This window comes from Myodes glareolus, chromosome 16 (genome assembly GCF_982192425.1).
Source record: "Myodes glareolus chromosome 16, mMyoGla1.1, whole genome shotgun sequence".
In the NCBI taxonomy this organism is placed as follows: domain Eukaryota; kingdom Metazoa; phylum Chordata; class Mammalia; order Rodentia; family Cricetidae; genus Myodes; species Myodes glareolus.
The window spans coordinates 26,094,910-26,122,332 of NC_142041.1; the positions used below are offsets into that span (position 1 = coordinate 26,094,910).

At 41.5% G+C, this 27,423-nt stretch overlaps 2 protein-coding genes and 1 long non-coding RNA gene across 6 annotated transcripts; 1 reads left to right on the forward strand and 2 right to left on the reverse strand.

Annotated features, from left to right (window-relative positions):
• On the reverse strand, nucleotides 1–12,404 carry Znf189 (zinc finger protein 189). 4 transcript variants are annotated; one of them, XM_085677167.2, is made up of 3 exons: nucleotides 11,930–12,404; nucleotides 11,077–11,158; nucleotides 1–5,237 (listed from the first exon to the last, which is right to left on the reverse strand). In XM_085677167.2, exons 1-3 carry the CDS (start codon nucleotides 11,960–11,962, stop codon nucleotides 3,529–3,531), a joined length of 1,824 nt encoding a protein of 607 aa, XP_085533293.2. In that variant the 5' UTR covers nucleotides 11,963–12,404; the 3' UTR covers nucleotides 1–3,528. The 4 variants fall into 4 exon arrangements, with proteins under 4 accessions (XP_085533293.2, XP_085533292.2, XP_085533294.2 ...); XM_085677166.2 differs by having other exon boundaries at nucleotides 11,077–11,161; XM_085677168.2 differs by having other exon boundaries at nucleotides 11,077–11,201.
• Nucleotides 12,397–18,161, forward strand: Mrpl50 (mitochondrial ribosomal protein L50). The gene is made up of 2 exons (XM_087897125.1): nucleotides 12,397–12,547; nucleotides 17,539–18,161. The coding sequence occupies exons 1-2, from the start codon at nucleotides 12,456–12,458 to the stop codon at nucleotides 17,927–17,929; spliced, it is 483 nt and encodes a 160-aa protein (XP_087753251.1). The 5' UTR covers nucleotides 12,397–12,455; the 3' UTR covers nucleotides 17,930–18,161.
• Nucleotides 18,149–27,382, reverse strand: LOC148119547 (uncharacterized). Its single transcript, XR_015735098.1, has 2 exons — nucleotides 27,026–27,382; nucleotides 18,149–18,641 (listed from the first exon to the last, which is right to left on the reverse strand). It is a non-coding gene; the product is annotated as an uncharacterized LOC148119547 (long non-coding RNA).
• Nucleotides 27,383–27,423: the final 41 nt, after the last annotated feature.

Consider the following 27,423-nt stretch of genomic DNA (forward strand, 5'->3'; position numbering starts at 1 on the left):
TTGGGAGCAAAGGCCTTTATCTGCTAAGGCATCTAACATGCTGAATTAGTTTTACAAAAATAGTTTCAAAATTTATAACTGTGACAATATAACAACAGAATATACAGAAAATATAACAGAATGTACAGGTATATTACCGCATATATACAGTCTCAACATTTACGTAAACACACAATATGAACACATACAGTATTTGAGGCAAGAAGGATGCTTGAGAATGAATTTTAGAATGTGTGGTTTTGATGTCTATTTTTGGTTGTCAATTTGACAATATCTGGAATAAACTGCTATCCAGAAATGGAGGGCACACTTGTTATCCGGCTCTCAAAGCAGGAAGAGAACATACACGCCTTTGATCCAATCTTGAGGCTGGAAGGCACATGCCTTTAATCTGGTTCTTAAGGTGGGAAGGCACACCTTTAATCTGGGTCACACCTTCTGCTGGACGCCTATCTAAAGACGATGGCAGGAAGTGTTTGTGTGTTTTTCACCTGCTTGCCCTCACCTTGTCAGCCTATCCAATCCTTCACTGGCATTGGAGCCTACTTCCTTGGGATTCCAGCATTTACAGAGGACCAGCTGAGACACCCAACCTCATGGGACTGAGAAAGTACTAGATTGTACAACTTCTCGGCACAGCTAGCTATTGGACTGCTGCCTCTAAATCAGCATAAATCATATATATACTCTCCATGTAGAGAGAATCATTCCAGAATTTCTGTGACTCCAGAGAACCCTAATACAGATTTTGGTACCAAATGTGGAGTTATTTATCTGTGAGAGACCTGACCACTTTAGGGAGTAATGTGGAAAGATTTTGGAACTTAAGGCTAGAAGAACCATTGAGTGCGAAGTGGGATGTTCTTTAGGAGCTTGGGAGATAAAGAATGTCAAGAGCAGTGTAGGGGATGGAGGCCTGGCTTGTGAAGATTCAGGGGGAAGTTTAAAGACTCTATCAGGGCCATTTGTTCTTTTGAATTAAAATTCTGTGGTTCTGGTTAGCTGGGGCTGAAGAATCAGCTGTGATTAACAAGATACCAGAACTACTGAAGGAAAACTTCGCTTTGCTGCAATACTCGATGCTGGCCAGCTGGAGCTGAGAAATTAGCAGTAATTAAGAAGACACAAACATCGAGGTGAAATCTTCTGGGAAGTGTTTCCTGAGAATGCAGAGAAGCCATGTTCCAGAAGCAGCCAAGGTTGTACCTTGTGTTGGCAGCAGCAGGTTGTACCTTGTGTTGGTAATGTATAAGCATCACCCAGGTGGTGCTGCTTTTGAAGGCATGAAGGGGTCATGACGAGCAGCTGAGGCTTGGCAGTGTGAGAGGCCAGGAAAGGCCACTGGTGAAGGTGCAGCTTCAGTAGCAGTTGAAGGCCCAGGACTGAAGGGGTCATGCAAAGGAAGCTGAGGACTGGCACCATGAAAAGAGCATATGAGAGGCTACTGGTGAAAGTGCAGCCCAGTTGCAGCAAGGAGAGCAAGAACCAAGGAAAGACCAGTAAGAACAGCAGCAGCAGTGTGGGGTCAGCAGGAGCCTAGAAGACAAGCTGTGTGTGCTGCAAAGGGCAGAGACAGAGAAGTGACCCAAGACCTGTGAAGGAGTCTAGACGATCGTGAGTGAATCCCAGATAATTGGACATTGAATTATTTATACTACTGGAGCTTGGTTTTCTTAGTTCAGACTGTGACTGTGCCCTGATTTTTTCCTCTTGCATGAACGTATTTTACTGGAGCCCACAGTTGAAAGACTTTGAATTTTAAAAGACTCTGAATTTTTAAGAGATTGGATATTTTAAGGGGATGAAATTTTAATGTATTTAAATTTGTAAAGACTTTGAAAGTTATTTGTCTTGTTTATGTGAGATCTTGGGGGTGAATAAGAAAGGAAGGATTGTGGCTTAATAGTGATGTGCTTGTGTCAAGTTGACAAGGGATCAGTTGTACTGGCTGGCTTTGTGTGTCAACTCCACACAAGCTTGAGTCATCAAAGAGGAAGGAGCTTCAGTTCAAGAAATGCCGTCAATGAGTAAGGCATTTCTCACTTAGTGATCAATGGGGGAGGGCCCAGCCCATTGTGGGTGGTGCTATCCCTGGGCTGGTGGTCCTGGGTTCTATATAAAAGCAGGCTGAGCAAGCCATAGGCAGTAAATCAGTAAGGAGGACACTTCCATGGCCTCTGCATCAGCTCCCGTTGCAGGATCCTGCCCTGTTTGAGTTCCTGTCCTGACTTCCTTCAGTGATGAACAGCAATGTGGAAATGCAGACCAAATAAACCCTTTCTTCCCCAACTTGCTTTCTGGTCATGGTGTTTTGTCGCAGCTATAGAAACCCTAATTAAGACAGTGGTATGTAGAAAAACATTTGCTCAAATTAACAGCATTAGGGTCAAGGTTCTGATGATTTAGAACTCTATACTCAGGTATTGAAGTACCCAGATTTAATCTTATGTTAAAGTACTCCAGAAAAATGCTAATGTGTCACAGAGAAAACAATAGAAATTTCCTTCAAACCTTCCACTCCGATTTTCAAAACACGGAAGTCTATTAGGGCTGATATTATCCTAAAGCAACTAAAGACACAAAGCCAAAACCCAAATAGGTTTTAATGATTAAGATATATAAATTAATAAGTATATAAGTTTTAACTAAAGAAAGACCTAGAATTAAGAATAAAGATTTAAAACTTGGATGTAAATCTACCATAAAACTTAAAGAAATACCAAAATATCTAATCTTTTTAGCATATACTTTAGGTCTTTTTTTATGTCCAATTCTTGGTAATCGAAATATGTACTCTTTCACATTTTCCTGATTATGCAGGAATAAATTTATATTGCTATAGTATTACAAGCAAATTTAAGAGATGGCACAGCACAAAATAAACCAGTAATCTTCTATCTTTTGGGGCCCATTTTGAGGGTCAGGGGAAGACTCCCAGACTCCTTGGTAACTTTATTGGTTTAATTGCCTACAAAGACCTTTACAACTTGATTCACTCACTTTATCACCCAGGGAAGCAGGGGAGCTCCCACCTTTCACAACTAATTTTCCACACAACTGTTTTAGACAGTGATAGAGTGTATAGTGACTGTGAGCACATCTGGACTTCCCCAAATTACATTTGCTGACTCATTGGGGTTTGACTTGTAGAGTCAAGCATCATGGAACTGAAGGGAACACAAGGAGATGGGAACACAAGACTTTCTGAATTATTTCCAGCTTCTATCAGTTGTTCCTAGTTCCCTTGCATTAATTCACTTGGTCTTTCAGAACATTTATGATTTGTCCAGTCAACTCTCCTAAAAGGTTAGGTTTAGACAGACCAACAAATCTGTGGGTACAAACCCAAGAGTAATCGCTAGGTCAGTTTTCCACAGGCACTGTCCACTATTCATAGGATCTTTAGAAACTATGTGCACAAGGCCAAGGAAAAATTGCTTTATCACTATATCTGACCCACACTGGAGCCATACTAAAACTGCACTTCGGTAGCTAGTCTCAAGTTTGGGCATACAAGTGTCTCTAATTTTACTGCATCCACAGAATATGCAACTTTTGATGTTGAATTAGAGACAGCTGACAATGAAAGGCTTCACCACAAGCGTCACACTCGTAGACTTCCTGGGCTCTCACCTCTCTGTGGATCTTCTGGTGGTTGACTAGGCTGCGTTGTTGACTAAAGCTTTTGTCACACTGCTCACACCTGTAAGGTTTCTCTCCTGTGTGGATTCTCTGGTGCTGAATGAGACCCGAGTTCCTGCTAAAGGCTTTCCCACATTCCTCACATTTGTGGGGTTTATTACCGGTGTGAACACCCTGATGTCGGATAAGATTACAAAGCTGACTGAAACTTTTGCCACACTGCCTGCACAAGTAAGGTCTCTCACCAGTGTGGATTCTCTGATGCTCGATAAGGAATGAGCTCCGACTAAAGCTTTTCCCACAGACGGTACACAGGTAGGGCTTCTCACCCGTGTGGATCCTTTGATGCTGCACCAGATGCGCACTGACACTAAAGGTTTTCCCACACTCCTCACACTTGTAAGATTTTTCCTTGGGGTAGGTGTCCTGCTGTGTATCAAGATTGCCATTAGGATCAAAACTTTCCTTAGCTTCACTGTATGGAGAAGTCTTTTCCCTGATATGTATTCTCTGATGCTGAATTAGTCCTGAGCTTCTGCTGAAGGCTTTTCCACATTGCTCACACTTGTGGGGTTTATCTCCTGTGTGGATTCTCTGATGACGAGTAAGGTTGCAGAGCTGACTGAAGCTCTTCCCACACTCTTTGCATTGATAAGGACGCTCACCAGTATGGATTCTCTGATGTTCAATGAGAAATGAGCTCCGACTGAAACTTTTCCCACATTCAATACAAAGAAAAGGCTTCTCCCCTGTGTGTATTTTTTGGTGTTGTATAAGGTACGTACTTAATCTAAAAGCTTTCCCGCAGTCGGCACACTTGTGAGGCCGTTCTCCAGTGTGGATTCTCTGGTGTTCCACAAGCAGTGAGTTTCGGCTGAAACTTTTCTTGCATTTGGTACAGTGATAGGGTTTCTCGCCAGTGTGTGTTCTCTGGTGCTCGATAAGGTGTGATTTCCAACTGAAGGCTTTTCCACAGTCACTGCATTTATGGGGTTTCTCGCCCGTGTGGATCCTCTGATGTTTAACAAGGCTCCGTCTCTGGCTGAAGCTCTGTTTACACTGACCACACTGGTAAGGCCTCTCTCCCGTGTGGATTCTCTGGTGTCTGATAAGAGTGGAGCTGACACTAAAGGTTTTCCCACAGTAACTGCACTCATAGGGCCTCTCCCCCGTGTGGATTCTCTGGTGTTCGATAACAAAGGAGCTCCGGCTGAAGCTCTTCCCACACTCGGTGCACTGGAAAGGCTTCTCACCGGTGTGGACCCTCTGATGCTGAATGAAATGGGCCTTGCGGACAAAACCCTTTCCACACTCTTCACATTTATGACACTTCTCTTCCGAGTTCGGTCTCTTTCGAACATTAGCGTGTCCTCTGAACTTATTCTGTTCCTGGGTCAGAGATTCACGTGGTAGTTCCCATAAGAAGATCCCTCTTTGTTTATCTAACCTACCAACAAGTTCAAACGTTTCGCTACCTATAGGATCCTGGTCAATTTCACTTTTGATTCTTGTTACTATTATACCTGGTGGTTCTATGTCTTCCTCAGTTTCCTCTTTCACAGTTGGCTCTTCATCTTTATTTCTGTTTAAAACATCTGAAATATTTGTAAATAAAAAATATGATTATCAGGCAAGCTCTTTCATGGCAAAGAGAAATTATTAGAAAAGCAAGGTCACCAAGATAAACCAACCTACTAATTAGTAAACATACTAATTAATGTGTGTTTTCTTTTATCTTTTACTACTTCAGTTTTTGGTTTTTTGTTTGCTTGTTTTTCACCTGTTTGTTTTTGAGACAGGGTTTCCCTGTGTAACAGCCCTAGCTGTCCTAGAACTAGCTCTGTATACCAGGCTGACCTCGAACTCACAGAAATCCACCTGCCTCTTCCTTCCACTGGGATTAAAGGCTTGCCACTACCTGGTCCACTACCCGGTCCACTACTTCAGTTTTAAAATTAATTCATAATACATATTTATCAGATAATCTTACAAAGAGGCAAGATATATTGCCTAGACTGGCCTTGAAATCCTGGGCTCATGAGATTCTATTTCAGCACTCTCTGTAGGTAGGACTATAGACGTGTGTCACTATTCTTGGTTTAGTATTACTTAACATTAGTTATCTGATTTGTTTACTGTTGTTTAGTTTTTATAGCAGTGTGACTATCAAAGAAAGAATACCATGGCAAGAAAATAGTAAGTTCAGGAAATTTGGATGGGAAAGCATTATTGGGATGTGAGTAGACAAATAGTTGAGAGAAAACACATAAGAGGATCCTAGGGAGGAATAAAGACAATCTGAGATTCTACAGTTAATTTATTAACCAGAATTTACTGACTATCTAAAGCACGCCAAATATTAAGTTCTGAGCTAAGATTCAAAGATCAGACACAAAATACTACCAAATGAAATGATGTTAAGAGAAACTGGAGAGAAAATACTAATAATGATTACAAGTTATTAAGTAAACAGCAACACCTAGAATAAAGAATTGGGATATCTAGTAATAAGAATGAAATAAACTATATATATAGTTGGTGGAAAAAAGTGAAAAATGTAGTCTATGCTAGGTGCTAGTAAATACTATAGAAAAGTGAAAGATGGATTTTTAGAGTAGTAGCAAAAAAATAAACTTAGGAAAAAATGTAATTAAAAAGGTACAAGATTAGAAAAAGGAATAGCAGCATACTCCTATAATCCTAACACTCACAGAGACTGAAGCAGGAAGACTACTGTAGTTTGAGGCTACCTGTACTGATGAGATTATATGTCAGCCTCTATGTCTTCCCATCCTGTGCTCATAATTAAATGATCTCCAACAGGCAAGCTGACTCAAAGTGGGTCTCTCTAGAAACCCAGAAACGGAAAAGCTAGTTAAAATGAATGCAACTAGAATTGCAATCTGCGAACACAGCGGTTAAAAAGAATAGAAGCATGTGGACAGAGGAAGAAAGACTAGTTGGCCAAGGGAAAGATACGGCAAAAAGTTATATAGACTGAATGTTGCACCCTCTCTGTTGCAATCCTAAGCCCCAATGTGTTAATGTGTTAAGATTTGGAAGAGGGTTCTCTCTCTCTCTCTCTCTGTCATATGAAAATATAATCTTTAGTTATAGAAATAAAAGTGAATGTAATCTTAGTACCAAGGTACATACACACACACACACACACACACACACACACATACACAACGACAAAAAAATTACTGTGATGCTTTTGGAATCTGCCCACAATGTAAACACCAAAACCATTATTATTAGAACATATACTAATGTAAATGTGACCTATAAACAATATTATGTACTTTGAAGTCTTAAATTTTTATGTATTTATTTTTTAATTTCATTTTATATTCCAACCATAGTTCTCCTTCCCATCCCCACCACCCCTATCCCCCTTCAAATCCCTGCCAGCTCACCTCCTGACCACTCCTCCCAGAGGGTAAGGCCTCTCACGGGGAGTCAACAAAGCCTGACAGATTAAGTTGAGGTAGGACCAAACTCCTCCCCCCTGCATTAAGGCTGAGTATGGCATCCTACTATAGGGAATAGGCTCTGAAAAGCTAGCTCATGCACCAGCGATAGATCTTGGTCCTACTACTGCCAGCAGTCAGAAGGGGGTTCTCTTAAAAAAAGAAATCAGGTTTAGATGAGATCAGGAAGTGGGGTCTTCACAATAGAACACAGAGTCCTTGTAAGAACAAAGACAAACATCCCCCTCCCCAGATCACATGAGGACAAAGAAGGCAGTCATTTTTACTGGAGAGATCTCCATCAAGAACTCAGTTTATCAGCACCCTGAGTTTGAATTTCCTAGTCTATAGAACTAGATAAATAGAGGCTGGAGAGATGGCTCAGTGGTTAAGAGCACTGACTGCTCTTCCAGAGGACCCAGGTTCAAATCCCAGCACCCACATGGTAGCTCACAACTATCTGTAGCTCTAGTTCCAGGGAATCTGACACCCATGGCAAAACATTTATACACATGAAAATAAAAAACAAAAATTAAGAAGAAAAAAAATTGCTTAGGTTTTGTGCGATGAAGGGCATATCAAGTAGCATGAAACAGCTCTCCTTTAAAAAAAAAACAAAAAAAGAGAAATCCTGTCTCAAAAACAAAAAACAAAAAAAGGAAAAGAAAGAAAAAAAGAGATAAATAACAGTGTTTACACCATCCAGGCTACAGTCTTTTGTTATAGTACAATTCCTTACTTTTTGAGACTGAGTCAACTTCTCTTTTCAGTACTATTCTGATCAGCTATAATGATGCCTATATATTCTATTATAGATATGTCGCTATTTTAAAAAAATCTCCTTACTGGATTAGACTAGCATGGATAGTATCTTTAAATAAGGCTAATGATATAATAGCTAAGAAGATATATGTTGAGGGTAACATGAAAGTAAATCAACTTTAGAACTGTAGTTGTGACAGTTTTTCAGTAAAGGACCAGGCACTATAGCTAAATGATTCCTGCCACTGCAGCTCAAAAGTATTATAGACATTACATCGAGGAATGGGTTTGTCTCTTTAAATAAAAATTGATTTATGAAAACAGGCTGTGGGACAGACTTGAACTGCCGGCCACAGTTGATAACTTTACTATCTAAAAAGAAAAAATATAAAATGGTCAGTTTTCTCAGTTAACAAAATGGGGAGAAAGGGGAAGAACTGGAATGTGTAGGTCTAGTGTAGCGTTTAATAACTGTTAACTGAATAAATACATTAACTGGGAAGAGAACATGGCTAGAGGGGGAAAAAAAAACATGGTCAGAGTTCAAGGTTTTGTAGGCTCAATGATGCTCAGTTCTGACAAGATCCAATGAGTTAATACAATAAAAGCCAAAAATAAAGTGATTAGCTATCAGCTGTATCATCAATGTAGCTATTAAGATTTTAAAGAAAAACCAACATGAAAAAGTTGATATAAAAGGCGGAATGCGCTGTTTTGGAAGACAGTCAGATGGGATGGAGGAGAATACTGCATTGGACCAGTAGAAAAACAGTTGTCTCTGGGTAAGGGAGCACTGGTCACGGGAACAGAAGTGGGGTCTGTTGAAGAGCATGAAGAGACTGTGGCAGGAGAAAATATGAACAGTGAAATATTGAAGATTAAAGAAGAAAGCCTGAAAGCACAAGATCACCAAAGGATTTGCTGCTCTACCTTTGCCAATGTGTGTATTTTTATATATGAGATGAAGGGAGGGCAGGCACTGCCCTGTTCTGTCAGCCAGATACCCTTCTGATACCATGTAGCTCAGCTAGCAGTGAGCCAGGCACACCATGGCATACGGCGGGTGCCATCTAGAGGCTGAATTTGTGAAGTTCTAGTGTGGCAGAACCATCTGCAGTTTTAAAGATATACCAGTACAAAATCACCTTGGCGTAGTGTAGTGTGGTAAGCCTGAAATCCCAGCAATTTGGGTGATTGAAGCAGGAAGATTGAGAATTTGAAGCCAGCCTGGGCTGTGAAGCAAAAACCTGTCTCAAAACAAAACAATAAAGAAGTCACAAAGACCCAAAAAGGGCTAAAATAAGGTACAAAGAATCTACTGTATCTGGCAATGAGGTTGTTAATAAATCCCCGTAGAACAACTTAAGGAGACTGAGGAGCCAAGACAAAATTCAGAGATATCAAAAGATAAAAATGTATAAAATATACATGAACTTAGAAAACCTTGGTGGGAAAAGACACATTAAGTCACAGGGAACAGCAAGAGGAAACCACGGGTTCACTTAAATTTCTTTTTCCCAAAAATGGGCAGACCATGATATAAGCCTATCATAAGAACAGAGGTTATGAAGGGCAATGTGCTGGAGATGCACCTCACTGGCAGAACTGCTTAGCATAAACAAGGCCCTAGGCTTGACCCCCAGAAACATCCTCCCAATTTCTTTAAGTAACAAGGAACCAAGAACCGAGACTAGAGCTCGGTTTCTGCTGAAAAGATGGAAGCTGTTTTCAGGGCATGTAGACGAGGGGCACAGGAGCTAAGAATTCATGTTACTGAACTCTATTTTGTCTGTGAAAATAGAAAGTGAAGCCCTCGGAGTGATGGAAAATTTTAAGTTTTGAAATTGCAACTAAAATTAATAGGAAAAAAAGCTTATCACATACAAAAAAGTTGTTGAGATATAAACCCAATGTAAATTAGGAGACACATGCACACTATGGTGGGTATGATGGTGAATGCCTTTAATCCCTTAGGAATTCCCATTACATAGGAAGCAGAGGTGGGTGGAGCTCCGTGACCTCCAGGCCAGCCTTGTCTATAAAGTGAGTTCCAGATCATCAAGGGCTACACAGTGAGATCCAGTCTCAAAACAAACATGCCCTCCTCACTAGATACTTATAGGACACTGATTCTTTAGTTAGAGAAATTTTTCTGCGGTGCTTGGGTATTAGGTAGAAGGGGGCAAAAAGGGACAGATCTTATAATATATATAAGATTTGAAATTTGCAGAATAAATATAGCATAATATCAAAGTGGCCAGACAACATGCTGCTAATTAGAAGAGACCTTCCCAAGTCAGAAAGGGGCTGAAACCACAGGGAAGACACAAACATACCCAGGAAGGACATCAAGAATGAATAGGTGTGGGTGGAAAGGTGAAGGAGAGATGGCAAGGAAAGCTCCAGTGAAGCTCCACCGGGGCAGGAAGCAAGCCCGTTTCACCTCTTTATTTACTTATCGTCAACAACTGTTATTGAAATAAGAAGTCATAATTGCTATAACAATTATGACCAGGATCAATGCTGTGAACAGTTACTAAGCATGAAAAGTAGGGTGCCTGGACTCTATGTGACTGAGATCACCGGGGTTCACTTACTGACTGGGTTAAGCAAAGACTAAAAGACTCCCCTCTCCACCAACCCCGCCAAGAAAAACCAGTTAACAGATGATGATAGTCGGGAACAGAATGGGTGGCGTAAGACTGGTGACACAGGGGACATGATTGGGAGGCCGAAAACGCTTTGGGAGCAGCACTGAAGAGCCGGGAGAACAATTAACTTGGTCTTCCAGCCTAGAGACAAAGCAACAGGAAGGACCGACGAGCAGCCCCCACTCGAGGCCTGCCAGAAGTGGTGTCCTTGGGGCTGTGCCAGGTTTCAGTGTAGGCCAGGAGGAGTAAGGAACACTGTGTGAAGAAACCCAGGCTCCAGAAGGCGGTGAAAAGGGGTGGGAGGAAAGCAGTGGGAAGATGGACCAGGAAGAAAAGCACACAGCAGTACGGGAGTGAGATTAGGAAGCTAGGAATAAGAGAGTCACGGTTACAGAGAAGCTAGGGATAAGAGAGTCATTAAGGGCTGAGAAAGCTGAATTCAGAATTTTGGAACGAAACACTATTGACATTAGTAATACCGGTTGAAGCGTTCTAACCACGAATGTTAGCAACTTGTTGGATGTGTCAGAGAAACAACACAGTCTTACCGAGCGAGAGCAGGTTTCCATAACTGTCCATCACGACATCTTTATACAGGCTCCTCCGCGATGGATCCAGATAATCCCACTCCTCCTGGGTGAAGAAACATAGCCATATCCTCAAATGTCAGCAACTGCTGAAACAGTATGATTTCGGTAGTCAGTTCCGGTTGTCTCAAGGCCAATTCTACCAATGCAAGTGGCAGAAGCTATCACTTACCATGGTCCCCATTCACTAGGAGGAACAAAGCAAGTAAGAGCATCAAAAGGTGACAATTCTTGGAACTGACTGGAACAGTCAGGCACCTCAGACTGGAAAGGAACTGATCTGAACCCGTGCCTTCCAAACTGAAGACCGTTCCGGGTTTAGATATTACACAGTAATGGCACTCTATTTTAATTTTAGTTAATAGCCTCGAGACCTCTCCAAACTTCTCGCACCTCACAGTCCCTCTCTAGTGGTCTACCCACAACAGCTTGTGACCCAATTCAACTCAATTCCATCAGGTCCCTAAGCATCCACCTTGAGTTCAGACATCATGCCAGCTGCAGAAGACAGAGGAGAGCAAAAAGAGTGCCTCGCCTGGGAAATTCACAAATGAGAACTAACTTGGGGCAGTCTTAATTTTCTCCAGCCGATTTATCAAATTGCTCTTGGAAGAAAAATAAAAAAGAGCCCGCGGACAGTTTGCAAGTGAACTAACTGCACCCTGAAGGAAGGGGTACACGGGCGGTTGGCTGGGAGCCAGGCTCCCAGCTCCTCTGGCTGCCAGGAGGATGGGGACTGGGGACGAGGTGATGCGCGCCCTGGTCATCTTCGGGAGCGGAGAAATAACGGAGAGCTCTGGAAGGGGCAGCTCACCTTTGGCTCCAGCAGTGGGCTCGGGGTCGCCATCTCCTCGTTCCAGAATAGCAGCCACACAGCAATGGGGCTCCGGTGAGGCCTAGCCGACCGCTGGAAATTAGGCCCCGCCAAGACAAGGCTCACTCGATGTGTCCGGTGAGGTCCTGCATCGGTCTCGGAGCGGTCACGTTCCCAGGGGCATATCAGACATTGTGCCTGGCTGCCCCCCAACTCCGAGTCATGTCTCCTGCCCGGCTGTGCAGTCTTTCAGGCCTCGCTGTAGTTTCCTTGTTGCCAATTTCTCCACCTCACAGTCTACAGTGCTACAACAGACCACCCCCCGAACCAGAAGGCGTTACCCAGACCGTCACGGAACCTCTCCAACTACAACTCCCAATATGCACCGAGAGCGCGCCACCGCCTTCTTTCGCAAATGGCAACTGGACTACATTTCCCGGTGTGCATCGGAATAGGCAACCACGGGGACGGCTGCAGTAAATTCGCATCTGATTGGCTGAGTCGCGCGTGTCGACTCCTGTCGAAGATGGCGGCGCTGTGTGTGTGCCGATTTGCTAGAAGAGGCTGGCTGTGGAAGGGTGCCTTGGCTGCACGCAGGGACTTTTGGTCTCGATCCAGGTAAAGCTGAGGGTTTCTCAATGGGTTCCGTCCCACGAAAGTCGCCAGAAGTTGAGGGACGAGTTCAGAGGCTAAGGACGCTGGTCCTTAGCCTGCAGAAGTCAGCGCGGAGGAGGGGTCCGAGCGCCAAGCTTCGGCCTGCGTTTCCGCGGGTGGCAGAGCCTCTCCTAATGGCAGCACTTTTCCCACGCTCCTTGGTTTCCTTAGTAAGCAGCATCAACCACGTGTCAAAGGCACACTGGGTGGTGTCCACAAGCGAACTATTCATCCGGACGGACCAACCTAACGTGAACCTAGGTGATCAGTAAGCCACGCTCCTTTGCGGGGCGTCTGTCTTGAGCAAAATCAGAAATAAAGGCTCCTACTCAACGTTGTGTGTCTCTCCCCCACCACTGTGTTCGCTAGAGATCCCTCCCCATGCCCCCCCCCCCGTATTTCATTGATGCATACAACAAATTGTTGGTAAACGCCTTCCATTTCTCTTAAATGTGTACAGTGCTCCAAGTCTCTTTTTCACGCCGCAGGACTGTGACTCGCGAGGGACCTGAGGCCCACTGAAGAGAAGCACGCGCACGGTGGCTGTAGAATCCCTGTGTCTTAACTGCTTACCTGTTGTTTCCCCCACTGCATCATGTGAGGTCCATCTCTCTGACCTAGATAATATTTAGGGAATGGAAACTTAACCGCTGGGACCTCAGGGACCAACAAATGTCTTAGGTTCGGATTTTGAGTCATCACCTCGTGTCTTTAATAGCTTTCCTTTGGTTAGTGTCAAATGTCCCCAGTTCGTGTTTTAGTGTCTGCTGTATGGTAGATATTAAAAGTACAGTTTTAGATCAAATCTTTGATCTCGTAAGAGGGGAGCCGTTGATGTTTTTTTCAGTTTTCAGTTACCAGTTCTGTAAGGTGTAAATAGATGTATTGATGTATATACACATAGAGAAGAGATTTCTGCAGTCAAGCTAGTTCCATCGCTCTATATTTTTTTTTTCTTATTAAGTGAAAACACTAAGAACACTGCCATTTCTTTATGATCAATCACCATAGCTCTGGGATAGAATTTTAAATCGTAAGGTATGTTTTCTTCCAGGTTGTTTGTACTCAAGATTGCTACAGCTATTCATGATTTAAGATTGCTCAACATGTCTTTGAAAAATGTCATTCGATTCTTTTTTTTTAGATATTGAGTTAAATATGTTAAGTAGTGCAGACATATTAACAATATTGATAAGATAGTATAAAAAACCGATTCTTCAGTCCACGAACATGGGATGTCTTTTCATTTATGTGTGTTTTCTGTTTCATCAGTGTTTTACAGTCCAGTGTACAGGTGATCTTTAACCAACTTAGTTATTTTATTTCCTAAATATTTTCTCTTTTTCCTGCTATTATAAATGAACTTGATTTCTTGATTTTTCTTTTGGAATAATTTATTATTTCTCTAAAGAAACTACTGATTTTATTTTATTTATGTACATATGTGTATGTCTGAATCATACTCTTTGAGGCCAGGAGGGGGCATCAGATCCCCTGGGGTTGGAGCTGTGAGCTGTGAGCTGGTGTGGATGCTGGGAACTGAGCTCTGGAAGAGCAGCAGCAGCAGCAAGTTCTCCTAGCGCTGAGCCATCTCTCCAGCCCCAAAGTACTAATTTTTTTTTTAAATGTTAATTTTGTATCCTGCAACTTTACTGGGTTGGTGTATTAGTTCTAGCAATTTCTTGTATGTGTTGTACAGGCTGAGGTTTTCTACGGGGAAACTCTTGTCATCTACAGGGACAAATTTATTTCCTTGTAACTTGGTTGCCTTTTATTCCTTTTTCTTTTCTCAAGGCTCTTATGACTTTTAGTATGATGTTATAGTGTTTGCAGAGGTTGAGGCAGGAGAATGATGAGTTCAAGGCCAGTGTATGTAGGAAGGACCCCTCCTCTCCCCCCCCCCCCAAAAGTTCTGAGACTGAGTATCCTTGCTTGTACCTCAGAAAACTGTTTTGTTAATAGTTTTCCCCCCTGTCCATTATGATTTTATCTGTAGGCTTCTAAATTATCTGATTGTGGTAGACTCTACCTATTTTGTTTAGAGCTTTGATCATGGATGAGGATTAGACTTTATATCATACACCTTTTCTGCTTCTTTGGAGGTGATTATTTGATTTTGTTACTGTGGCATATCATTATTGATTCGTGTATATTGAACAGACTTCGCAGTACAAGCAAGTGTCCTATTTAGTCATAATGTAGTCTTTTAGGTATTACTGAATTTGGTTTGCTTCTATTTTATTGAAGATTATTGCATCTCTGTTCATCAGAGAGATTGACTTGTAGTTTTCTTGTGCTGTCTTTGTCTGGCTTTATAAAATGAATTTGAAAGTATTTCTTCTTCCCATTTTAGGGAGAGCTAATGTGAGACGGCTGACATTAGTTCTTTTTTGAATGTGCGGTACAGTTACCACATGAAGATACTGGCTTCCAATCTTTATTGGGATTTTTTGCTGTTTTGTTTTTCTTCAGTCCCTTATTTGCTGTTGACTGGCTTTGGCTTTGTACTCTTTCTTGGTTAGAGCTACATGTCCCTAGGATCGTAACTGGTTTTTTTTTAGGTCTGCAGCTTACATATAACTTTTGTGACTTTTTATTTATGAAACATCTCTTGTATCCCCTTTTAGTTCTGATTTTAATTGCATGTTTTCTATATCAGCCCTTAGTTTTGTTGGTTTCTATGAATTTGTATCTGCTCTGATCTTTGTTTCCTTTCTTTTACTAACTTTGGGGTTACATTTTCCTTTTTTAAAGTTTCGTATGGTTCAATTTTAAGTTGCTTAAAATTTAATGATGTAGTCATTTATTAGTATAAATCCACCTCAGTACAGGTTTTCTTCGGTGTTTGTTACTGTCTTAGTTGTGGTTCTGTTGTGACAATATACCATGACCAAATGCAACTGGAAGAGAAAGGGACTTATTCATCTTACAGCTTAGGGTCAGACATCATCCAGGAAAGTCAGGCCAACACCTCAAGGCAGGAACTGATCTGGAGTCTATAGAACAGTGCTGCTTTTTGGCCTGCTCCTGCATAGCTTGCTCAACCCACTTTCTTATAGCACCCAGGGCCACCAAACAAAGTGTGGCACCACCCATGGTGACTTGGGCCCTCAAAACACATCAGTTGCCAATCAAGAAAATGCTCCAGATACAGACTTGACTTTGGGCCAGTCCGGTGAGGGCATTTTTTTCAAGTGAGATTTCTTTTTCCCAAATGACTTTAGCTTGTGTCGAGTTGACAGACACAAGCTGTCTGTAACATAACAGACATACAGTTATGCTGTATGTTTTCACTTATCTCAAGATGTCTCTGTGTGTGCTTGTGTACATGCATGTGTGTTGAGGAGGACACAGGACAAAGGTGGGTGTCATCAGCCATTCTCCACCTTGTAGTTTGAGATAGTCTCTTACTGAACCTGGAGTCCAGTGGCCTGCCTAGACCGACTAGCCAGCCATCCCAAGACCTCCTGTCTCCAGCTCCCCAGTGTTCTCATTACAGGCATGAACACCTGCTAGTTCTCTCTCCAGGATGATCAATATTGAACTCTAGTCCTCTTGTTTGCTTGCTGTCTGGGAGTGGTGATTTGAAAGAAAATGGCATCCACTGGGAGTGACACTCTTAGGAGGAGTCGCCTTGGTGGAGTAGGTGTGGTTTTGTGGGAGGAACTGTTTTACTGTGGGGGTGGGCTTTCACAAACCAAAGCATGTATCTGGTATGTCAACCGGATTCTCTTCTAAACAGTTGTTAAGTTTGTTTTTAAAGAACCCCAAATTAACAAAACAGGCCATTATATTAAAGAACTTACAATCTGGTATGGTAGTTCTCAAGAGACAGTGTTGGCAGGGCTCATGGTTGCTGTGACTCAGGACAAGAGTGAATTGATGCCAGGATGCTACCGAATATCTTCCAGTGAACAGAGTGGCTCCTCACACACAGCAAGGGACTCGCCAATAAAGCAATGCTAAGATATTTAGGACTGAGAAGTTCTGATCTAGTGAGGTAGTGTATAATCAAAACTGAAACACAGGATGGGATACACTGGGCAGTGTAGACCGCTGTGAAGATCAAGGGAACTTAACATTTGATTTGAGTATCAGGTTAAAGTTCTTAGGACTTACAGGGTAAGCATAATTTCCATAAGTAAAGATATATCAAAAGGATATATAACCTGAGCTCACAAGTGACAGGAAAGTGGAAGTGTGTTTGGAAAACAGAATATAGTTTAGCTTGTACAGGTCTATAATGTATAAAAGAAGCTGGTGGAAGGTAAATTTAGCGAGGTGTATTGAGGATAGCTCTTGGAGGATATGTCGACTAGTTTTATGTCAGATTGATACAAGTTTTAGAGTCATTTGAAAGAAGGAGCCTTGGCCTGTGGTGCATTTTCTTGATGGAAAATTGTGGGAGGATCCATCTCACATTGGGTGGTGCCACCCGTGGGCAGGTACTGGGCGAACCATGGAAGCAATGTAGTAAGCAGCAGCCCTTCAGGGCCTCTGCATCAGTTCCTGCCTCCAGGTTCCTACTTTGAGTTCCTGCTCTGACACCCCTCAGTGATGGACTGTGTTATGGAACTGTAAGATAAAATAAACACTTCCCTCTGCAAGTTGCTTTTTGTCATGGTGTTTTACAACAATAGAAACCAAACTGAGACAGAGGATTAAGGCTCCTAGATAGAACAGATTGCTTTATCTTTGTTCTTTGCTTATTTTTAGAATTCTTACAAGTATGTAAAATATATGCTAAACTTTCGTTTTCTTTTTCAAAAATTGATTCAACTGTATGTGTCTGAAGGGTAGGTGACCATTCTACCTTTTCTGCTCTCCGCTGTGCTCAGAACGTCCCAAGTACAGAATATTTGATTTTGATTTCAAGGCAAGATTCAGTCCGGTGTTTATTAGCTTCATTAAGATAATCAGCCAAAGATTCATATGTTTGCTTTTGATCATTCCAGAAAGGAAAAGGAGCCAGTGGTGGCTGAGGCAGTGGAAGAAGTGAAGACAGAACCTGTTTTGGTGTGTCCACCCTTACGAAGCCGAGTGTATACACCTCCTGACGATCTCCAGAGTCGCTTGGAATCCTGTCTTAAAGAAGTTCTTGGTTCATCTCTTCCTAGTAATTGGCAAGACATCTCCCTGGATGATGGTCATGTGAAGTTCAGACTCTTATCACATTTAGCTGATGACTTGGGCCATGCAGTGCCTAACTCCAGGCTTCACCAGATGTGCAGGGTCGGAGACGTTCTTGACTTCTATAATGTTCCATCAGTTCAAGACAGATCTAAATTTGATGAACTCGTTGCCGGTAATTTGCCTCCCAATTTGAAAATCAGTTGGGGTTACTGAGCAGGTCAGCAGTTGACTGCATTGAGATGTTGTACTCTTCTCACTGAGGTGGCCGACAAACCTTGTGAAGTGTTACCCTTCAGAACTCTTCTCAAACCTCCCTTCCTTTACTGTTTTGTTTTTTCCTGTAGAAGAATACATCTTTTTTTCTCATGAATCAACAAAGAAAACGTTTTCACATTTGCTAAAGCTATCTCCCCAACCCCCAATAAAATCAAGTTTTGATAATTTATGTAATGTTTTTATTCTGATGTTTATAGTCAGCGCTTTTGAGAGGAACAGAAGTGATAGCATGAATACATATTTAAAAGGGATTTATCAGATTAGCTTGCATTACGATCTAGTTCATCAATGACTGTTCCATACTGGAGAGGCTGAGAACCCAGGGTTGCTCAATCCACAAGGCTGACTGTCTCCACCAGCCTGGTGCTGAGGGCCTGGAGGATTCTTTGGAGAACTGCTCACCTCCGAACCATGCTGGCAGCCTGAAGAAGCTGGTCTCATATGAGGGAAGCAATGCAGCGATGGCAGGAACAGGATAGGTGTACTTGCTAGTAGGCAGAAAGCCAAACCTTCCTTCTGCATGGGTTCTGCCCACATGTATGGTACACTTCCTTCTTGAGATATTTGTTCATGAAAATCCCTCAGTAGAGTGGCCAGCTGCTTGTCTCTTAGTTGACTCCAGATCAGTCAAGTTGACAACCAGGATTACCTGTCACACGAAAATACTAATGAACTTGGATTTAAGATAGGAAGGTATCTTAAGTTCAGATGTTTCTTTGTCCTTTACATGAATAAAGTAGTAGTTGAGATAAAATATTCTAATCTTATTAAAGCTCATAGGTGTGGAATTGTTATGGATATGTATGCAAATGAGGAAATTATTAGATATTTAAAAGAACTGAATGTCTGCTGCACATAGGACATTACAGTTTCACTGTGTTGTAGTCCGTGATTAATCTCTTGGATTAAAGCAGATTTGTTAAAATCTGTTGTCTTCTTGAAATTCACTTCATTATATATATTATTTTCTTAAAATGAGTGGTAGAACTGAAAAAAATAGACCATTTCACAACTATCAAGTTTTAAAGAGTTATTACCAGAGTCTATACTGCATATTCTCAAAATGAAGCATATCTCAAACCATCTTTCTATAACTTGAAAGGTGGCCTTAGGGTACCTATGATTAGTTACTAGATTGGCACATCTTTGTATTTTGATGTACTTAGTTTGTAGAGATTATTTAAATAGATTGCCAGATAGGTCTGAATGACAAAATTAGTAATCGTATAAACTATTGTTATAGGAAGATCTTAAGCATAGTAAATTGTGTTTATTCTCTTTCCATTGTTAACTTTGTTGAAGAATAAAATAATAATCATCATCAGTTGAGCATATGAATTCCAGCAGATTCATTCAGAAAAAAATAGTTGAGGTGGAGATGATGGCTTGGTGGGTAAGAACGCTTGACCTATAAGCCTGAAGACCTAGGTTTAAATCCCAGTACCCACGTAAAAAGCTGAACATGGTTACATGTACCTGTACTTCCCTATTAGAGAGTGGAGACAGGTGAATGAATTCCTAGAGCTGGGTGACCCACTAATCAAAAAAGTGAGGTTTCCATTCAGTAAGATGCCTTACCTCAAGGCAATTAGGTGGAGAGCAGTAGAGAAAGGCAGGTCCTGCTCTGGCCTGCTCTGTGCACACGGGTGCATACCCTGACACAGGACAGTTTCTAAAGAAGTCACAGCTTTTAATAATTACTAGATACACAGCAATGAATTACTTTCAAAGTATCGGTGACTGGAGCCCTGAAGTTTAAATGTAACAGCTCCTGTTTTCTGAGAACGAGATTCAGCATGGAAACGTTTGGGTTTGACGTACAGAATTTGATTATCATGTTTCCCATACAATAATACTGGTAGTAAAGAGGTGTGAAGTCAGTATGGAAACACTCATGGCTACAACTGGACAAGTGACTACGACATACTTTTCATGTTACTGTTAAGATAGAAGCTGCTCCTCCCCACCCCAGAGCAGTGCTGGTCAAAGTACATACGTGAATGAGTCACCTGGGGATCATGTTGCTGTCTGGAGTGATTGTAAGCATCCTCCTCTCTACAGTGCTCAGAAGTAGCATGGTCTCAGGATCATGAAATGACATTAAGCTGGCAGTGAAGCACCTTTCTGTAGAACAGTTCTGCATATCTGTCATAGCTCTGGAGGGTGTCATTGGTTTACATGTAGCTCATTACAGGGTTTCAGAATAGTGGACCTTACGGTTCCGAAGGGAACAGGTTGGTTTGTTTACTGAGTTAGCCAGACATACACAAAAGCTTTCTATTTTAAAAAATTTAGGATATGCAAAGGGTATAAAGGTAACCAGTTTTACTTAGTTGAATATATGGGCTCAGTGTGTTTGCATAAAACCTAATAAAATCATTAGCAATTCAATATAAGTGGTCTTATATAAACTACATGTTTAGAGTTTGAAGTAACATGTGACTCCCTCTCTTGTTGAGTTTTGTTTTAACATGGAAACTATGATTTCTGCAGTAACCACACTTTAGAAAATAGAAAATACATCAAAAACGAGAAGAGAAAACTCACACCAGTATACAGATAATGTAATATTCTAATATACTACCAATAGAAAAATTGTATTTTCTGTATTTTTGTGTTCTATGTGTATGTGTTCATGTATCTGGGTATACTTGCACATATGTATAGGAATCCAAACTCCAGTCTTCCTGATTGCACAGCAAACATGCAACCAGTCTCTCTCCATCCCATAATTGACTTTTACTACTTTGGTTTTGTAGTATTGAACTCAGGCCTGGAAAGAAATGTTTTATGAGATCGGAGTTCTTCAGTAGCATTGACATTTTGTTTTTAAAGTAGTGATCCGATAAGATCAAATAGTGGCAGAGGAGTTTTGAACAAACAAGAGGTCAGGAAGATGGTTCAGCAGGTAGCAGCACTTGTCACCAAGTCTGAGAACCTTAGGTCATTGTCCTCTGAACTTTTGCAAACTCTGGTGCATGTGCAGGTGTCATGTACAACCATATATGTATGCACATGAATATATTGTGTATAATATGTTTTACATGAAACATACACATCTAAAAACTAAAATAAAAAATAAAAAAAAAAACCTCCCAAAACAAATCAGAAAGGTAGGAGGGGAAGGGGGCTAGGTTCCCTACAACTCCATTAATAGGTAACCAGATCAGGAATGGGAGCAGTGGTTAAGCTGATGCCCTTTGCTCTGTGACCCAATGTAGACTGCAATGTCAAAAACATTTGGGGCTCTGGTCTTGGGCAACTGGGATTGTGCCCTTTTCCTTTACTCCTAGAAGTGGGAAAAGGAACATTGGTTGGTTTGTAATCAAAGCTGTTTTGAGTTGTTTGGAAATACGTTAAAAATCTCAACTAAATTGAAAATAAAATTTTTTGCCCTCCGGTGTTTGGCATTTAGTAGTTTCCAAGATCAAATCCTCCTTTTGCTCCTTCCATATTCTTGGAGCACTCTGAGGTTCCTAGAGATGCTGGTAGTGCAGTGCTTTTTCAGGTTTGCTTAGAAAGGATGTCATCTGGGACCTGTGATCTCTGGATGTTTGTGAGGGACATGAAAACCTATCAACAGTCACTTCACTCCCCTTTATGCTATCTGAATCTCCATGAGTAATTCTCCCTCCTGTTAACACTTTTCTAGAATTTTTTTCTAGAAAAAAATTCTTAGTCTGGAACACTAAACTATGCTGTTTATGTTTTATTTAATCTCTGTGAGTTCAGGACCATCCTGGTTTACAAAATGAGTTCCAGGACAGCCAGGGCTACACAGAGAAAACCTGTCTGGAGAAACCGAGGGGGAAAGTGGGGAGGAGGGATTTTCTTTTAAGGTTAGGATGATAATGTGTTAGAGTTAAACTAGAAATACTTAAAGTGGAAACCTCATGTATGCAACTTGAGAATGCTTCCTGGTAGTGGATTATAGTCAACCATCATTAGAATAAGAATAAATATTCTAAAAAAAAAACAAGTAAAAACTGAATTAAAATGAACCAGTTTCTCCTGTTTGGATATAATGGCTGACAAGTGAAATCTAAGAGAAGGAGAGTGGATGGTGCTAATGCAGAGAAGTAATTCTACATTAGGACTGTACCTAATATTCCAGCAACTCACTGCGAAATTTCTTATTGATCAGTTTGGCAGGGTTGGAGGTATGGATTCTCTTCCTGACAACATTCTTCAGTCCTGTATGATCTTAAGTATTTAAATTCTGGGAGACTATAAAGAGACGTTTATTCACACCTCTCTGCCCCACTGCTATGCATGTGTAAAGGAATCACCCTTAGTCAGCCATTCATTGTAGAGAGACATTTATCTCCCGCCAACCAGTTAGTTCCCTGATAGTCACTATTATTAACTAGCTCTTAAATTAGCCCACATTCCATATTTATACTCTGCCACATGGCAGTACCTTTATTAGCATGGCACGTTCATCTCCTGCTCCCTCTGCTCCCTCTCCATCTGGCTCACATCTCTCTGACTCTGCCCTTCTTCCTCCCAGAATTCTGTGTCAGGCGATAATATATCTTGTTCAATCTCTTCCTGACCAGCTATCAACCGATCAACTTTTTATTAACAATGAAAGCAATGCATATTTATAGTGTACAAAGATCGTTCCACAGCAGTTCATTGCTTAACCCCTCAAAATAAATGAATAACTCTTGAGTTGTGTTGTTAAATAAAAATGAGCTTTTGGAGGATGCCCAAGTAAGGCACAAATCAAACTCCCCTCCAATATTAGGCAAAGTGCTCTAAAGTAACAGAATATATATATGGAATTTATTGGAATGACTTACAGGCTGCAGTCCAGCTAATTCAACAATGAATGGCTGTGAATGGAAAGTCTGTGAATCCAGACTTAGTCCACAAGGCTGTAACGTCTCAGCTGGTCCTCACTATGAGCTGGAATCCTGAAGAAGTGAGCTCTAATGCCAGTGAAGGAATGGATGTTTTATCAAGGTTAAGAGTTAGCAGGCAAAGATCAAAGGCTTCCTTCTATGTCGTTACATAGCCTTCTAGTAGAAGGCATGACCCAGATTAAAGGTGTGTCTTCCCACCTCAAAATTTGAATTATAGGTGTGTGTCTTCCTGCCTCAAGAACCCGATCAAAGGTATGTGACTTCCTATCTCAAAGGTCCAGAGTAGAAGTGGATTTAACCACTTCAAACCAAGCTAAAAAAAAAAATATTTCACAGATGTACCATCTATTCCTGGATTAAAGTTTATTCCAGATGTAGTCAAGTTGACAACCAAGAATAGCCATCACACCTCCCTTCAAACACCCTATTTTTCTCATTTTTGTTTTTATTTTATGCATATGGGTGTTTGCCTGCATGTGTGCCTGTGCACCACTTGTGTGTCTGGTGCTGCAGATGCTGGAAAGGGCATCAGATTCTCTGGAACTGGAGCTACACAGATAGTTGGGAGTCATCACGTGAGTGCTTAGACTCTTTCCCTGGAAGAACAGCCGATGTTCCTGACCACGGACTTATCTCTTCAGCCCCATAATACAATTTTAAATATAATTGTGTTGAATTTTCCCATCTTGATCACTGTTTTCCATTCGTCTGATTGATCATTTTCTCCCTTGTTCCTCTGTTCCTGCTGTGGCAAATTTTATTCCCAAAGGATTGCAGAAGTGTTATGGAATATTACTTTAACTATGTAAAGGTGTGTGCATTTGTTTGTGCTGCGTTTGTTTACCTCTGCAAAGATTGTTGCTATTTCACCTTGCTTGCCTGAGGCACCTGATTGGTCTAATTAAAAGCTGAACAGCCAATAGCTAGGCAGAGGAGGGCTAGGCAGGGCTGGCAGGCAGAGAGAATAAGTAGAAGGAGGAATCTAGGCTTGAGAGGAGAGAATGAGGGAGAAAGAGAGGGTGATGCCCAGGGCCAGCTAGCCAGGCACCTGCTAGCCAGACAGACAAGGGGGAAGCAGGAAAGTAGGACATATAGAATGAAAGAAAGGTAAAAAGCTCTGAGGCAAAACACAGGTGAAGAGAAACAGGCTAAAATGAATTACAAGAGCTAGTAGGAGAAGCCCAAACTAAGGCCGAGCATTTATAATTAATAATTCTCCATGTCATGGGGACCGACAGTCTAAGAAAGCTGGCTACACAAAAGTAATACACATATTCCATCCCTTCCTCCTTTCCCCTATTGATATTTATTTTACTCTCAAAAAAGTCTCTATTCTCTCCACTTGAATTTTCATGGAGGCCTATGCCTTCTCTGACAAATATGAAACGGCTGAGATTACAGTTTCTATCTGCTTCTATGTCTTGTCTTTCCAGCTGTGATGGGAGGAAATCCAAACACGCTCCGGAAGCGGTGTCTCCAGCTCTGTATTGACCCCGGGACACATGTAAGAGTGAATCTCAGATGATTATATTCCCTTGCCTTCGAGACTTCCATTTGAAGTAACACACCATGCTACAGAGACAATTTTCTTTTGTTGTTTTTCTGAGACAGAATCTCCCTATGTAGATTTTAACTTCACTCCTGCCTCAGTCTCCCTAGTGCTGGGTGCCCAGAAGCTCACCACCACATCCCAGCAAAGGAGATGGTTTCACAGGACAGGCGCAGTGCAAGACAAGCTTGTCGGGGCCTCTCCACAGTAGCGGCCCTGCCGCTTTTATTTTTAGGCGTCTTTCTCTCGGGCATTTATCCAAAGTTCAAGTTCCAAGGTCTTCTTAGGCACCTCTCTCTTTTCAGCCAACTTAGGCCTGGTTGAGGAGTGAGCTATAAAGACGCATTCCCCGGCTCTGACTGGTTGGGCTGCGTTTGTTAAACTCCTACCTGTTGGATTGAGAGCCGACGGGAAGGCCTGTGCGTCGGTGCTGCCCCTGAACGCCTCTCCATTTCGGCTCATTGCTGCTCCACCACTGTAAGTGATTTACTGGCTGTACCCTTTTCTATGTCACTGTGATGTCTGGCAGCTCTCATATCCGTTATCTCCTAGCTCCCTGGGCTCTTGATAAGACCTGTAAGCTATCATTGTCTATCTGCAGGAAAGCCTATATTATTTGAAGCCCAGCGATATAAGAAACATACTTATCATATTTCTACCTATTTGCCATATTTCTTATATAAACTTCACAAAACAGTTACTATTTTGAACAGCTAATAGACTTTTAACTACTTTAAGATCTCTCTCTCTCTCTCTCTCTCTCTCTCTCTCTCTCACACACACACACACACACACACACAATTAAGTGATGAAATTTTGAAAAGGGCTTTTATATTTACCTAGATAATAAAGCATTCTTACTCTTCATTTCTCAGATGCATTAAGTTGTCTGCCTGGAATAACATCCCTTACATAGTGAATTTCTTGAAATATAATTTCCTACAGGAGCACTTTCTCCTTTTTGCTCTGGAAATGTCTGCCTTTTGCCTCCGTTTTTGATGTGTATATTTGTTAGGTTCAGGGGTTCAGACATTTTGCTTCATTTATTTATTTCTCTTTCCTTTTGGGCACCGAGGGTGCATTGCCTCCTGCTTGTTAGTTTCGGTTTGTCCTTTTCCTCTGTAACGTTGCCACTTTTCTCTGGCTATAGTAACCCTTGCTGTGTGTGTTACCAGTTTAACCATAATGGCAGCTGGGCTTTTGCTGGTTTTGTCCCTGCATTTTTTACATCTCTGGTGACTGCGGCATGGTGCTTTTCAACGAACGGAGGGAAATCCAGCCCTAGTTTTTGTGAGCATTCCCCCTGTGCATATCTCTAATATGTCTTTCTAAGGCGCCAATTATTAGATAATATATACTGTATATTAAGCCATATATATTAAAATATTTTCCATGTCTCAAATGCTCTAATCTTTCATCTTGATTTTTCTCTGCATAGTTTAGATTGAGCTGTTCTTACGTCTCTTGGCTGTCCTTTCCATTTGCTGTCTAATGAGTTCAACACCTGACTACTTCTCTTTCTATAATAGTGATTCTTTCCTTTTGTTATCATGAGTTTTTAAATTTTTACGTATAATAATAAAAATGGGTCCTGGATGCATTGTATAGAAAATAATATCTAAAAAGAGAGGACCAGTGATATTGCTCAGTGGGTAAAATCACTTGCTGCCAAGCCTCTCTCTCTCTCTCTCTCTCTCTCTCTCTCTCTCTCTCACACACACACACACACACACACACACACACACACACACACACACACAATTAATAAATGTAATAAATGAGCTTGGCCGTGTTCTGTTGGGATTTGGTGCTGATGACTCTGATCTGAGCCAAGTGTGTGTTGGCTCTAGGACCTGTGGCACAATTACTGAGTTAAATGCACACTAACTTCACCAATTTTTGGTGGTGGGTTGAAGCTTTTTCTCATCAGAAGAACCTGGATTCTCATTGTTCAAGAACTCCTTGTGAGGATCTTTGACTTTAACAGTCATATGGTAGCCTTCTAAAATGAAAACTTCTGATTTAGAGTTCTGGAAAAAGGGTCACCAGGGAATAGCTTGGCTCTGTGGTAATACCCCTGGCTTCCTCGGCATAGGGACCTTTCTTTGCTCCCCTGTAGACACGGATGCGTGGAGACATACTCTGAATGGGGAGTTTCTCAGAGTTTCATCTTAGCATTCATCGAAAGTACACCCCCTTTTCTCTTATTCCTCATTTCTCTCTGCGGGGTTCCTCTTTGTCGTTTTATCCTAAGTGAATAGCAGAGTAGGAGGGACATTTTCTCACCTCCTAGGAGTAGCTAATTTTGTTGCATGCCGGTTTTGATTCATTTAGATCGGTGCCATTCTCAGCAAAATGAGTTAAAATGAAAACAATAGAACAACCAAAGAAATAGATAAAAATCTGATGAGAGCTTTGGTTCTTGGAAGAGTGGTCACTCTTGTGTCAAGCAGATAAACATTTCAGCAAGACTTCTGGACACTTGAAGGTCTTATATGCTTCTAATTTTGTTTTAGGACTGTCTAAGTCCCCAAATCAAAGTGACAGCTGTATCTTTTTTTCTCTTAGACAGAACACACATGTTCCCATGGAAGAGACTTAGAATAGATTACTTACTCTGCACAGGGAGCTGCTCAGTCAGTCAGCGTGTTTTCGACCTTCCATCTCAATCCTGGCTTTCTCAAACTTGTGTACAATGAGATTGACACATCCTCCTTCATGTCCCGATATTCATGCAAAGCTAGAGTGCGGCTTGAACTTCTAGCACCTACCCACATGCTCTCTAGCTTCTAGAAATCTGTCGAAGCCTCTCTTCCAGAAAGCTGTTGATTACAACATTATCACGGTGCATTTGCCACAAATCAATGCTGGCTTAAAACTGAATTCTAAGAGATCTGCCTCTTGCTCCTTTTCGTCATCTACTGACATTATTGCCGCCGCGTTTCATGTCTGTCTCTTTCTGTTTTGAGGTTTTGGTGAAGATCTTCCTGAAGAATTGTTGGAGGTTACCACTG